The following is a 13,989-nucleotide window of genomic DNA, read 5'->3' on the forward strand; positions in this document are numbered from 1 at the left end:
CTCACAACCCTGAGAGGCTCCACCCATTGAGCCAGCCAGGAGCCCCTTGACTTTTTTTTTTAAACTGGTTGTTAAGGTTGCCAGATTCCTTCACTAATTGAGTGGAATAAAATCTTTAACACATGTTTATTTTATACCTATGTGAAAATCATTTCACTGTTCTTCTAAGACTTAATTCTTTTTACTAAATATTATTTTGCTGAGATAGATGCATATTACGCATGGCTATGGTTGGTTCCTCTTGACTCTGGATACCCTTTGGGTACATATGGGGTACATATTTTTAAAAACCCAAGGCTTTGACACGTGGGCTAATTTTATTACAAGCACGAAGTAAATGGTAGTGTTTGAAAAAAGATTTTTTCACCTGGGACCGCATAACTGAGCCCACTGTGCTCCTGTTCAGTGCTGCCTCCCCAGAACCTTTGTCAGCGCCCCCTTCACCTCTTTGTTCCGTAAGGTGTATATGAGCGGGTTCAACGTGGGCGTCACGAGGTTGTAGAAGAGGGTGAGGAGCTTGCCCTGGTCCTGGGAGGCGCTGTTGCCTGGCTGCATGTACATGTAGGTGATGCTCCCGTAGAACAAGGAGACCACGGTGAGGTGCGAGCTGCAGGTGCTGACCGCCTTCCGGCGCCCGGCCGCGGACCTCATCTTGAGCACGGCTGCGGCGATGTGGCCGTAGGAGACGAGAATGAGGGCGAGCGGCAGCAGCACGATGAGAATGGCGAAGGTAAAGGCCAGCATCTCCACTGCGCGCGCGTCCACACAAGCCATCTTGATCAGCGCTGGCATTTCGCAGAGGAAGTGGTTGACCCGGCGCCGGCCGCATCTGGACAGCGTCATGGTGAGTGGGCACATGACGATGGCGTTGACCAGTCCGCTGCCCCAGGCCACAGCCACCAGTCGCAAACACAGCTGGGGGTGCATGATGACCAGATAGTGCAGGGGTTTGCAGACTGCCGCGTATCGGTCGTAGGCCATCACGGCCAGGAGGATGCACTCGACGCTCCCCACGGAGAGGAAGGAGAAAAGCTGGACCACACAGCCGGCGTAGCTGATGGTCTTGTCAGGGCCCCAGAGGTTCACCAGCATCTGCGGGATACAACTAGTACTGAAGCAGAGATCTAGGAAGGAAAGATTGGCCAGAAAGAAGTACATCGGGGTATGAAGTCGGGTGTCTAATATATACACAAGGATTATGGTTGAATTTCCCAACACGGCCACTGAATACAGGGCGAAATTTACTATGAAGAGCACCAGCTCCAGCTTGGGACGGTCAGAGAAGCCCAACAAGATAAAGCCATACTCTGCGCTGTCATTGCATCTTTCCATTGTCCTCCTTTCACATCGTCTGTATACCTGGTAAGAATAAAATGAATACTTGATCTATATTTTCTGAAAACCAGTGAATGTCAGGAATTTTAAGGAACAGAGAAGCCGTCAAGTCTAGCAACCCATCCTATATTAGGATAGCTTCTGCCCAGCCATATAAGCCATTCATCACTTGTTCAAACGCAGAACACAAATTATTTCACTGTTGGAAAATTCCAGCTTATAATCATCTTCCTTTTATTAAGTAGGAAGTTTCTTTCTCATTCATAAAACAAAGTATTTCAACTTTATTGAATAGACATCATATCTAATCTCTCTTCATGTGATAGCCATTTAAATATTTTAAGCTAAAGAAACCCAAATTTTCTTTAGGCCAAGATGTTTAATTTTCCACCACGATTCTTCCTATAACAAGATTATCAAGTCTGTTACCACCTTATAACCGTCTTCCACATACTCTCATTGTTGACAATGACTTTCTGGAACTGTGACAACCAGGGCTGAGTTCAGTATCCAAGACATGATTTGAAAAACACGAAGTACAGGGAAACTACTGCCTATCATGGCCTGGATATTATATATATATATTTTTTCAAAGATTTTATTTACTTATTCGAGAGAGAGCACAAGCAGGGAGAGGGGCAGAGGAACACGCAGACTCCCCACTGCGTACAGAGCCCAATGTGGGACTGGATCCCAGGACCTTGAGCTCAGGGCCTGAGCTGAAGTCAGACGCTCGACTGACTGAGCCACCCAGGCGCCCCTGGATATTCTTATCAAGGTGCTGTAAGTCTGCAGTTACTTCATAGTGTCAGTGCTACCTTTTTACTTAGGTTATAATTGGATCTACTAAATATTTACTTATTCCTATGAAATGCTGTCAACTCAGGTCTCTTACACCCCTTTGAAAGAAAAAGACTTTTGTAGCATAGAATCCGAGGATTGGGGAAGATATTCTGTCCAGCAATAAAATGGCAACTTTGAATATATTTGTCTTCTGGTAGTTTTTTAGAAACATTGAAACAACGTGATTAGCTTGCAGAAGAGAGGTGCATGGCCGTATGGATAATGGAGAGAGAAGGAGGGACACTGTGGTGCAGAGAGTAATTTTAAAAAGTAAATTGAAAAAGATTGACTTTAATATGGCTAAGAAGAATAAAGAGAGCTGATTCATTAGAGACAGAATCATAATTGGAATAGAGGGTACTAGGATAATAGTGACCTCACAAAGAAAGAGAGACAAGTATGAAAACGACAGCGTAGCAGGAGGAAGGAAATAAGTGTAACTCAGACCCTTTGTCATGCTGATTCTTTGATAATAGCAAAAAGAGCAAGACTAAAATTTTTAAGTGGACATGTTAAAATATCTACTCTGCTGTGTGATGTAGAGAATCCTGGGCTGCTTCAATTAATAAACATATATGCAACTAGTAAACTGGGAAAAAATAAAGCAGAGTAGAACTCAAATTGTTGTCACGAATATTTTAATTTTCAAATAAAGAGCTTATCTTTGGTGAAAACTTCTCAGCTTCAAAGTTCTTATAGTAAATTTATTTTCCGCAGTCAAATACATTCAAAGTAAAAGAGTTTTCTTAATTTTCTCTAATCATTGAGGCTTACCTGGCTTTAACTTTCCCAAAGGATTTAGGGAGAACACATAGTAATGTTTTTTCCTCAGGTTGAGATTTGTTACCTGGGATTTTATGGAAGATTGTGCAGTTAATATAAGTAGAAAATAACAAGAGCGTGATGTGAGACGAATGCACCAGAAGTCATACAGAAGTCGTTACAAAGATCTCAACTGTCCAGAAAGGGGATGACATCAAGCCCTGAGCTGACCTCATGCGTTAGATTCTAGGCTGTTTCTGAAGAGTTGTAAAAGCTGTGTGATTTTTCCGATGATTTGGCTAAAGTGATAGAGTAATGATATATCCCCACCTCAGAGGAAAAGTAAAATGGAGTAATTGCCATAGGGTAGTTAAATTATAAAGAGAAGAGGCAGTTGTAATAGAAAAATAGCACTAGCATTCTTCCCCTGTCTGCCCACCATTTGGGCCAAATACCCAGCCTTCAGGGGGTTAAAGGGAGCCTTTAACCAAAACCCCAAGGTAAAGACTTCCTGCTGGCCCCTGAAGATAACCAACATAGATGTGAATGCTCTTATAGACCCAGATAGAAAAAATGGAGGACTAATTTCTTAGCATCAAAGATGGTGCCTGGAGGTTGACATAACACATTTCCTTGTTGAGATCACAGGGACTGCGTACTCCTTTGGGTAATTACCAGGGCCGCAGAAGAGACTAGAAGAATATATTCTCAGGGGAAATCTTGGAATAAAACCAAATGATTAGGAATCAAAACTCTTAGATTCTTTTCTTGGTTTCTATCTGGGGTCACATCCTCAAAATTTGATATTTTATTTTTGTGGTTAACTATTTCTGGTGTTTGGTGAGGAAAAAATTCAAGTTGGTAATACAGTGCAAATATGAATAGCTTCTGAACACCTATTTATCCTTGAAATGAGATTTAGTCTATTTTCTGGGGAAAGTCTAATTCTGAAGTCTTCTTTCCATCTTAATGTAATTTTCAAAAGGATAACACAAAAGAGTATGTCAAGTTTCTCTTTGTCATTTGATTTGTAACTTTTATTTTGACTTAGATTGGTTAAAGTTCCTGGAGTATGGTAAACATAAAATAAATACTTAGAATTTGATTGATTGATGTTCTTTAAATTATAGTCAAACAAAAAAATGGAAACCACACTGATTACCCTTTGGAGACGGTAAAATTGCCCCCCAAGAAACTCCAAAATGATAACATCATCTCTTGCAACCAGTGAAATCAAGGACTAGAGACATTCTTCTCAGAGTGATGGTCGCCTAAGAGTAACCATAAATCATATTCACTGATGTGACACATTCCAGCTCACACGTTTTCCCCAAACTGATGTTATTTGAAACTCATGACCAACCCTTAAAAACCCACTTCCAAAGCAAAACATATATATAAATTATCTGGGTTTAAAATGGTATTTTATAGTTATAAAAATAACAATGAAGTAAAAAAAAATGTAGGAACAAAGCATTACAGCCAATGACTGACTGCAATGGTTAATGAGTCCTCAGATAAAGCCCGCTAACCATTTTTGAAAACAGCAAAATAGCTACAACACGTATTTGGAACAAAGCAAATATTTTAGTACCAAAGGGCTTTTTCCCACAAATATGGTTTTTCAGATAAGGATTACACTTGCCTGGATAAGATAATGGGAAAAGGATGAGATAAAATGTAGTGAAATTGTAATTCATATGATCCCAAAATACATAAAACTTTTTCAATCTCATTTATCATTAAATAAATACAAATTAAAACAATGAGATATTTTCAGTTTGGTCATATCCTATCAGTGAGGGTATGAGAGGATGGCACTCATATGCTCTATGCGGGAATGTAAATCAGGCTTAAATTTTTGGAGGATAGTTTTACCAAATTTAAATCTGGCAAATGTACAAGTCTTTGACCCACTAATTCCAATTCCTGAAATTTATTATTAGGATTGCTTCCATAGGCGTGTAAAAAGATAGATATATATCTCTATATTGATCTATAATCTGTATGTATATATCAGTTATATTGTGGCTAAAAAAGGACACAGACTAAAATGTCCATTGACTGAATAATAATTAAGTAAATGTTTGCACAGTAGTAAAATACATAACATAAAAAAATTGCACAAAAAATGTGGCGTGTATGTTGATATTGCTACTGATATAGAATTGATATGAAATTGATATGGAAACAAAATATATGAAGTATATTTCAAGTATATTATATATGAAATATTTTAAATATGTTTATTAAGTATATTGACCATATAAAATCATATTAAATAGAAATTCTATTTTAAAACATGTTAAAATTAATAAAATTATTAAAATACAATTATGTTAAATATATAAAATACATTAAACTTAAAAATTTGTGTTCACAATTTCAGATATAGTGCATTTTCACTTCCATGTTTACATAAATATGCAAAGATAATTGGTGTTTGGAGGAGATGAATTTTCAATCTTCATTTTTTCAAATTAAAAAAATGTTAACATACAACTATATAGAAATGTAACATATAGCCATGATTATGTTACTTTAAGCATTTAAAAGAGTTAAATAAAAATTTGGAAGTGAATAAAAATAATTCAGCTTGAGTTTGATATTTAGGTTTGACTCCAGAACAATCTTAACCTCACAAAGAGTATGTATCTTTGCATCTCACTCTTACAGCGTGAACGTTACTGGGACTGGCCACGTGCGTATTTTATACAGCCCATGATTCCCTCTTCGGGACAGACGATCCCACGGACGGAGAGCGCTCCAGCGGCTCAGTCTTCTGACCCGCAGCAATGGAGCGGTAGAATTACATTGAGCACTCCTTCGTTTCCTCACACCACCCAGGAATTTGGTAGGTGATAAATTATTTTGCCTCTTTCACAAATTGACATTTAGGTAGAGAAAAACATTTTCAAAATCAAAACAGGAAAATGATTTGTAGCACTGAGACCAAATCACAATTCAGTTGATAAAATCTAGCACAGTTTCCGCTAGATCTTTGTCTGATCCCTCTAAATTAAACTTCTCTTTGATTCTGTAGGCTCAGAGGGAACCTGTAAACATAGCATTACCGTAAGTATTTTTGTACAAACTAGTAGTTTTCAAAAAAACAAATCATCTCAATTTTCTTCTTTTTTCAAGGTAACTGTGTGAATAAGTATGGAAGAAACCAGATATAATAATACATTGTTTTCTACCTTTAAATATTTTATGTTTCTTTTTTTTTTTTAAGATTTTATTTATTTATTTGTCAAAGAGAGAGAGCACAAGCAGGGGGAGGGGCAGAGGGAGAAGCAGGCTCCCCGCTGAGCAGGGAGTCCGATGTGGGGCTCTATCCCAGGACCCTGGGATCATGACATGAGCTGAAGGCAGACGCTTAACTAGACTAAGCCACCCAGGGGCCCTTTACAGTTCTTTATATGAACATAAAGCTAATGAATCTAAATAATTAAGAAGAAAATGCAGGGGTTGAAGTCTTTTTTTTTTTTCCTGTATGTCCTGTCTTCTAAGTGAAAAGAAAATATAACTGCCTATTATTTCACTGAACAAGCGATTTATTTACCCTGATAGTTATGTTCTAAAGGAGATGAGAAGAAAGATGGAATTGTAGACTAGAAAAACTGAAGAATGAGAAATGTTTGGATCTGTTGAAAAAAAGCAGTTTTTCTTAGGCCCTTTCTGCTTTCTGGTAAAACTGAAATATGGCTACGTTTACTCCTGTGATTCCCTCTGGATAACTGTGGAGAATCTTAAGGGATTCTGAATGATGAGGTCCGTGAGCAATATTTAAAACTAGAGCAGGTGAGAGAACAATTTGCAACTTCTGCAGTTTTTATAAAAGTTGGAAGGAGGAACAGGGCCCCGGGAGATCTCATTACAAGATTCTTCGACAGGGCTGCTGATGGCAATGATCTCATCTTCTCCACGTCCACAGGGATTGTGTCTTGGCGGGTAGAGCTGATTGCCATGTTCTCCCCATGCGGCATGCAGCTATTAAAGAGTTTCCAAAGAGTTTCATTATAATTCACAGAATGAAGCAATCTCTAGGGTTATCAGCCTTAGAGGATAAACAGTCAATTAAGAACTGATGGCACTGGAGCTAACTTGAGTCAGCCCCTGTCGCCACTTAGCCCCTGTCGTTCCCTTAGCTGTGCGGTGGCTGCTCCAAGCTCCTCCGTAGCCTGGGGATTTGCTCAGCAACGTTATTCACTCTTGAACTTTCAAACAAAACACCAAATCTCAACTTTCCCAGCATAACTGGACTAATCATGCCCTCACTTCTGGATGGCATTTTCTTGAGCAGGGATTTGCTAGGAGTGTCTAGGGAAGCTGCTCCCCGTCAGTGACTTCATGTCGTTCTACACTTACTCCTCAGCGATAATTCCCATAAAAACTTCTGAGACAGGATTACTCTGGGAAAGCAATAAACTTATTCATCAAATATTTGCAGTCATTGTGAAAGACACATGGTGTATAAATAAATTTTATGCCTCTGCCCTTAATTAAGGATCTCACAATCCAGAAGAAGGTAAGAATGAGGAAGTTATAACATTGTGTCAAAATTACTATTCTATTCAAGACAGAAAAAAAAAAAAGAAGATAAACATTATTTATTGATTCTATTGTGTTGTTAATTGCTCATTATTTTCCCATTCTACCACATCTCTCTTTCCTTTAGGTGTTGTATTCGCTGCTGCATTCCCAAAGCCTAGCAAAGCAGTAACTCAATAAATGATATGAAATATATCAGTTAATCTATAACTGATAGTAAATACAACACGTTGAAGACTTGCTGCCTTTCGCAAGGAAGATTTTGCAACAACAACGACAAAGAACAGATAATTTTCAATACAGTAGATTCAAAATGGTGACATTTGTATCACCTTTTGTCTTCGTGCATCTCCATTTACCATAAGTATATATTTCTCAGTTTGTTGACAACTATGTACATGTAGTTAAATAATAAAAATAATAAGTAGAAACAGGTGATATATAGTAAATTGAAGATCCACATATATAATGTTCCAGAAATTCCGTACATATAGAAAAACTTGCACATAGGCCAAGAGATAGAGTCAACAGTGTTGTTAACAGCTTTATTTGTAACAGTAAACTGGAGAGCACCTAACTAAGTATCAGTTGGAGATTAATACATGTGGTCCATTCATACAAAGGAAGATACTACGGTATAGAAAATGAATCAGAATGAATGAATCTCACATGACATTAAATGAAAGTGAAGAAAGTTTGACGTCGGTGAAGCAATCGTGCTGGGAGTTATAAGCCATGTTAACAGTTTATACTTCACAATAATGGCAATGGAGGGTTTGGGGCAGGAGTGAGTCAGTGCCATGGTTTCAACCAAAGTATGCCATTAATAGATAAAGAAGATGGGTTATACATACAATGGAATATTGTTCACCCATAAAAAGAATGAAATCTTGCCATTTGCAACAATGTGGATGGAGCTAGAGCGTATTATGCCAAGTGAGGTAAATCAGAGAAAGACAAATACCATATGATTTCACTCATATGTGGAATTTAAGAAACAAAACAAATGAGCAAAGGAAGGGGGGGGCACTGGGTGAAACAGCTGACGGGCATGAAGGAGGGCACTTGCTGTGACGGGCGCAGGGTGTTACATGTAAGTGCTGAATCACTATATTGTACACCCAAAATTAATATTCTACTGTATGTTAACTAACTGGAACTTAAATAAAAACTTTAAAAAGGGGGCACCTGGGTGCTTTTATTGGATGAGTGCCCGACTTTTTATTTCAGCTCAGGTCTTGATCTCAGGGTCGTGGGTTCAGGCCCCACTTAAAAAATATAAAAATAAATAACTTCAAAAAAGCACTTAAAAATAAGTAAATGAACGAATGAATAAATAAAATCTTTAAACAAGAAGTATGCCATGATAAACATGTGTTAGTACGAGTATTCTCACTGCTGTGGGAATGAATTTGAGGGGAATAAGGTTAGAGGCCAAGAGAGGAAATTGTTGTAGTTACATTGGTGAGTGATAGAAATAGAATAGGAAGTAAACACAAATTCAAGAAATATGGACATTGAAGAGGAGAAACTGACAAGATTATTTAGTGCATGCAAACAATGAGAAAAAGGACCGCTCATGACTGCTGCTTGAAATTCTGGTTTGACCAACCGAATCCTCTCTCTAAGCTCAGTTTCAAAGATCTCTCTCACATGCACACCTCTTATTTTTCAGCTGACTTTGTCTTGAAATCTGGTTCTAATTATCCTTCAACTGCTCCAATCCATTGGTCTACCTTTTTTTCCCTTCCTATCCTCTTCCTTCCTCAGCCAAAATTTGCAAATCAAAGCTTTGGTTTGTTCGACTCTCTATCAACCATCTCCCTCTCCTAATGCAGCTCAATAGGACTGGAGGAAACTCTAGTCTGTTTCAAATCCCCACCCACCTCGAGCGAACCCTCAGAGCTGCTGGGCGGTTGCGCGCTCCGTCCTTAGTCCTGTACTTCCCGCTGGCCCATCTCCTAGTTCCTCAAGCCGCCAGCACCTCGTCCTTCACTCTCACTGTCAGTTAATGAACTTTGCACTTCGTTTTCCTGAGAAAATCAAGGCAATCAGAAGAAAACTTTACAGGCTCCTCTTCAGTGACCGCCTCTCCCTCCTGCCGACGTCACGGCCCGAAGTGTCCTCTGCCATCCTGCCCGTTGCCACAAATGAACACTCATCATCAGAGCAAAGCCAGACCTCCACGAGTTCATCACGGCCTCATCTTCTCAGGGCTAGAACTCCAGAAATTTGCCCCTCCTTCTAGACCATCAAGTTCTCACTTGTTTACTATCTGGTTCCCAAGAGGAGACAAATAAACCATGAATTATAACATCTTTAAAAAATTTTTGTTAACCCCACTTTCCCCACCAGGTACATTTTTATATAATTTACTCCTCTTCACAGAAAAATTCTTCAAAGGAACTCTATTTCTCCCATCCTTGTTTAAACCCACTCTAGTCTGGCATTTGACCCTGCCACTGTACAGAAACAGCTTTCGGCAATCCCCAAACTGCCTCCAGTTTGCCAAATACAACGATCCTTATTTCCATCCTTGTTTGACCTCGTGTCTTCTCTCTCATGCTTGTTACACTTCCTTCGGCTGACTATTTCCAACAGTGACCATTAGGAGCAAGTCGCAGGGGTGGAGAGGGGAGGGTGACGTCTTTCGGTTCATAGGTCTCTAGAGCTCGGGGATCTAAGAGACACAGAAGCACGCTACATGGAGTTCCCAGACTCTGGGCTGGATGCCAGGAATAATATGGACTTTGAAGACGTCTCTTTCTTGGAGGCTTGAGTGTATTTTTGCATGTGTGCAGGAAGGAAAAGAGAACAGTGTTTGGTGATGATAAGAGTGAATGATAGTCATTGTAAGTGCCATTTATCAACTGTTTCCAATTCTCATACCTCTGTATCCATATGCTAGGATCGTATTTCCCTGTCCCCTTAAATTAAGATATGACCATGTGACTTGATCTGGTTTAGAGAAACGTGAGCTGAAGAATCATTTGTCCTTCCAGGAAGAAGCTCTACTACCCCGGGAACAGGTCCCCGCTGCTGGGCTGATCATGAATGTACGACTCAGCATGACATCTCTGCTCCGTTTCGTCCCAGAGTGACTTTGATGAACAGCTCCCATCAGGGCCTTCACTGGACACCTACCACTAAAGAGAAGCTAACTTTTGTTGTATCAAGTTACTGTGATTTTGGCTTATCATCTCAGCACAACATCGACCACCTTGCCTGGGACACCCTCGCGGGCTCTGGTCCAGCCGCCCACGTCTGTCTTGTTCCTCAAAGGGCTGTTCGTTCACGCTTTTGACTTGCAGCAATTACTCTGCCCTCTGACCAGCGTTCCTCCCTCAGATGCACTCTCGGCTAACGAGCACACAACTCCTTCCAGACCTTTGCTCAAACCTCACCTTCTACGTGAGGCTCACCCTGAACACGCCGTCTCCTGCTGACACTGCCCGTCAGCATCCCCAAACTCTGCAAATCCTTTTGTATATAATCAGCACCTTCTTGTATATGTTTTAAGTTATTAGGTTTAATGTCTATTTTATGTAGTCTTTGACAGAATGCAAGTCCTGCAAAGGCAGAGATTTTTGTCTACTTTGTTTATTCATGTATCTCAAATTCTATAATGGTCCATGGAGTTTGGTACTTATCCAATAAATACTTGCTAAATAAATTGAAAAAACAAACAAGTTGTGTGCAAGTAAAGTCATAAATAGGATTTTAGTGTAAGCTATGGAGAATCTAATACTCTGAAGTTCATCAGAAGTAGGACTATTTTTAAAAAGAAAACACCGAGCTCGTGAATACAGAGAACAGACTGGTGGCAGGGGCTGGGGGTGGGCAAGTGAAATGAATGAAGGGGCCCAAAGGTCCAAACTCCTAATTATAAGAAAGAAAATGTGTAGATGTCACGTACAGCATGGTGACTCTAGTTAATAATACTGTATTGCGTATTTGGAAGTTGCTGTGGGAGTAGATCTCAAAGGCTCTTATCATAAGAATAAAAACTTATAAGAAAAAAAGTTTGTAACTTTGACGACAGATGTTAACTAAGCTTATTGTGATGATCACTTTGCACTGGATGCAAATATTCAATCATTATGTTGTGCACCTGAAACTAATATAACGTTATATGTCAATTATACCTCAATAAAAAGAGAAGAAGAAATACCTACAGGCTGTATTTACAGGTGTGAAATTAAGAAAAAGAGACCTGGACTGAAGATATATATGTATATAATCTTCCTTATCAACTGACTTTTTCTTTATCATTGCCATCAAATCATTAACATCATTACCACCTCCACCATTTACAGGGTCCCATGTCCTTGAGCTTGCATACTTCAGTCATTCTTATAGCCATCCAATTTTTAAAAAATTCCTGAAGTAAAAAGCTTATCAGGTAATGTTAGGAGAAGCAGATACGGTAGCTGGAGGACGAACACCTGGCTTCAAGGAGCTGACGATATAGAAGGACCTGGAGAATACGTTTCGTTCTTTTATTGATCCTAATTCATCACGAAGCATTCTAAAGTAATTTCTGCTTAGAAGACGATATCTCTCGATGGTTGTTTGGCATAAAATAGTTTACAGCTGATCTCTCTGGGACAGGTGGAGCACAACTCAAGTGTGTGGATTGCAGAATGAGTATTGGCTGGTGGAAGACTACAAAGCACAGACCATACCTCCTGGTTGGCAGCGGAGAGCAGGTACACGAGTAACAAGGGGCACTGGGAAGAATGCAGTAATCCAATTTAAAAAGGGACAGAGGACCTGAATAGACCTTCTCCAAAGAAGACATCCAGCTGACCGATGGACACATGAAAAGGTGCTCAACATCACTCATCTTCAGGAAAATGTAATTCAAAACCACAATGAGATATCACCTTATGCCTGTTAGAATGGCCAAAATCAAGAAGTCAAGAAACAAGAACTGTTGGCGAGGGTGCAGAGAAAAAGAACCCCTCGTGCACTCTTGGTGGGAATGTAAATTGGTGCAGCCGCTGTGGGAAACAGTATGGGGTTCCTCCAAAAGTTAGAAACACCATGTGATCCAGTAATTCCACTATTGGGTATTTACGCAGGGAAAATGAAAACACTGACTCAAAAGGATACGTGCACCCTTCTGTTTATTGCAGCATTATTTACAACAGCCAAGACATGGAAGCAGCCTAAGTGTCTGTGAACAGATGAGTAGATAAGGAAGAAGTGATATATATACACATGGAATATTACACAGTCACAAGAAAGGATGAGATTGTGCCGTCCGAGGCAAGATGCATGGACCTGGAGGGTATTGTGCTAGACGAAATAAATCAGACTAAGAAAGACAAATACCATATGATTCCATTCATAAATGGAATCTTAAAAATGAATAAACAAACAAAAAGCAGAATCAGAACTATAAATAGAGAGAACAAACTGCTGGTTGCCAGAGGGGAGAGGCTGGGGTTGGGCAAAATGGAGAAGGGGAGAGGGAGAAACAGGCCTCCAGTTATGGACGGAGGAAGTCACAGGAATAAAAAGCCAAGCATAAGGAACGCAGTCAATGATGCTGTCAGAGCATGTAACAGCAGCCACATTACAGTGAACATGGCATAACGTATACACCTGCCAAATCACTGAGTGGTACACCGAAACTAATGTAACAATGTGTATTACATCAACCATACTCAAATAAAAAAGAAAACAAACCAAAAACACCAAAATACATTTTCCTTAAAAATGTTTGGTACAAAAATTAATTTCTCAGACTTGCAAAAAAAAAGTGAGATGAAGTTAGTTTGTATGTCTTATTCTAAATGAATCTCTATTCTAAATGAATGCACATAAAGGATTTATATATTTTAATAATCACAATGTAACTTATAATAGCTTATAGATTTTCCCTGTAAATCATTTTCTATCAGTATAAAATTATATGCCAGGATAAAATCAAATCTACCAGTATAACATGAATCAAGTAATCCTTCATTTAAAATTAAAAACTATTTCAATTTTTTATTTCTTTTCTATGTCCTCATAATTTATCAAGTTTCACTGACATTGGCCTCAAAACACACATTTGCTTCTCGTTACTTAATATAACATTTATTAGGACCTTTAGCAATGAATTATTTTTCACTGAGGAGGGTATTATATTTTCCATATACTCTTAGTATTTTGCTTCATTTACTCTTTTAATGATACTTATTTCTAATAGGAAAGAGAGAGCTGAAATTGGAACTTGGCGCATCAGGTTTATGTCTCTCGTCAGCATGACAGCGAAAACACATGGTGTTACTGCAGGTTTTAAGGAGAAACACGGCGAATGTGCTTTTCAGTTACTGTATTCCTTATATGTGTAATGTATTGGTAGAAGAAACCAGGGAGAAAAGCAACACAATTAAATAACTATACCGTGAATGAGTCACTCAACACCGAAAAACCCAACGGATAGGGTGAGCTACGGGCCTAGCTCGCTGATGAGCTTCTGGAGGCAGGACGGACTGCAGG

General features: G+C 39.2%; 1 protein-coding gene across 1 annotated transcript; it reads right to left on the bottom strand.

Moving 5' to 3' along the window:
* Positions 1-402: 402 nt before the first annotated feature.
* Positions 403-1,332, bottom strand: LOC113264181 (putative olfactory receptor 2W6). The gene has a single exon (XM_026511115.2). It carries the CDS (start codon positions 1,330-1,332, stop codon positions 403-405), a length of 930 nt encoding a protein of 309 aa, XP_026366900.1.
* Between the last annotated feature and the right edge of the window lie 12,657 nt (positions 1,333-13,989).

This window comes from Ursus arctos, unplaced genomic scaffold, assembly GCF_023065955.2.
Source record: "Ursus arctos isolate Adak ecotype North America unplaced genomic scaffold, UrsArc2.0 scaffold_31, whole genome shotgun sequence".
Taxonomy (NCBI): domain Eukaryota; kingdom Metazoa; phylum Chordata; class Mammalia; order Carnivora; family Ursidae; genus Ursus; species Ursus arctos.

Coding starts and splice junctions, on each gene's coding strand:
- LOC113264181 (XM_026511115.2), bottom strand. CDS start 1,332: ATGGAAAGATGCAATGACAGCGCAGAGTATGGCTTTATCTTGTTGGGC.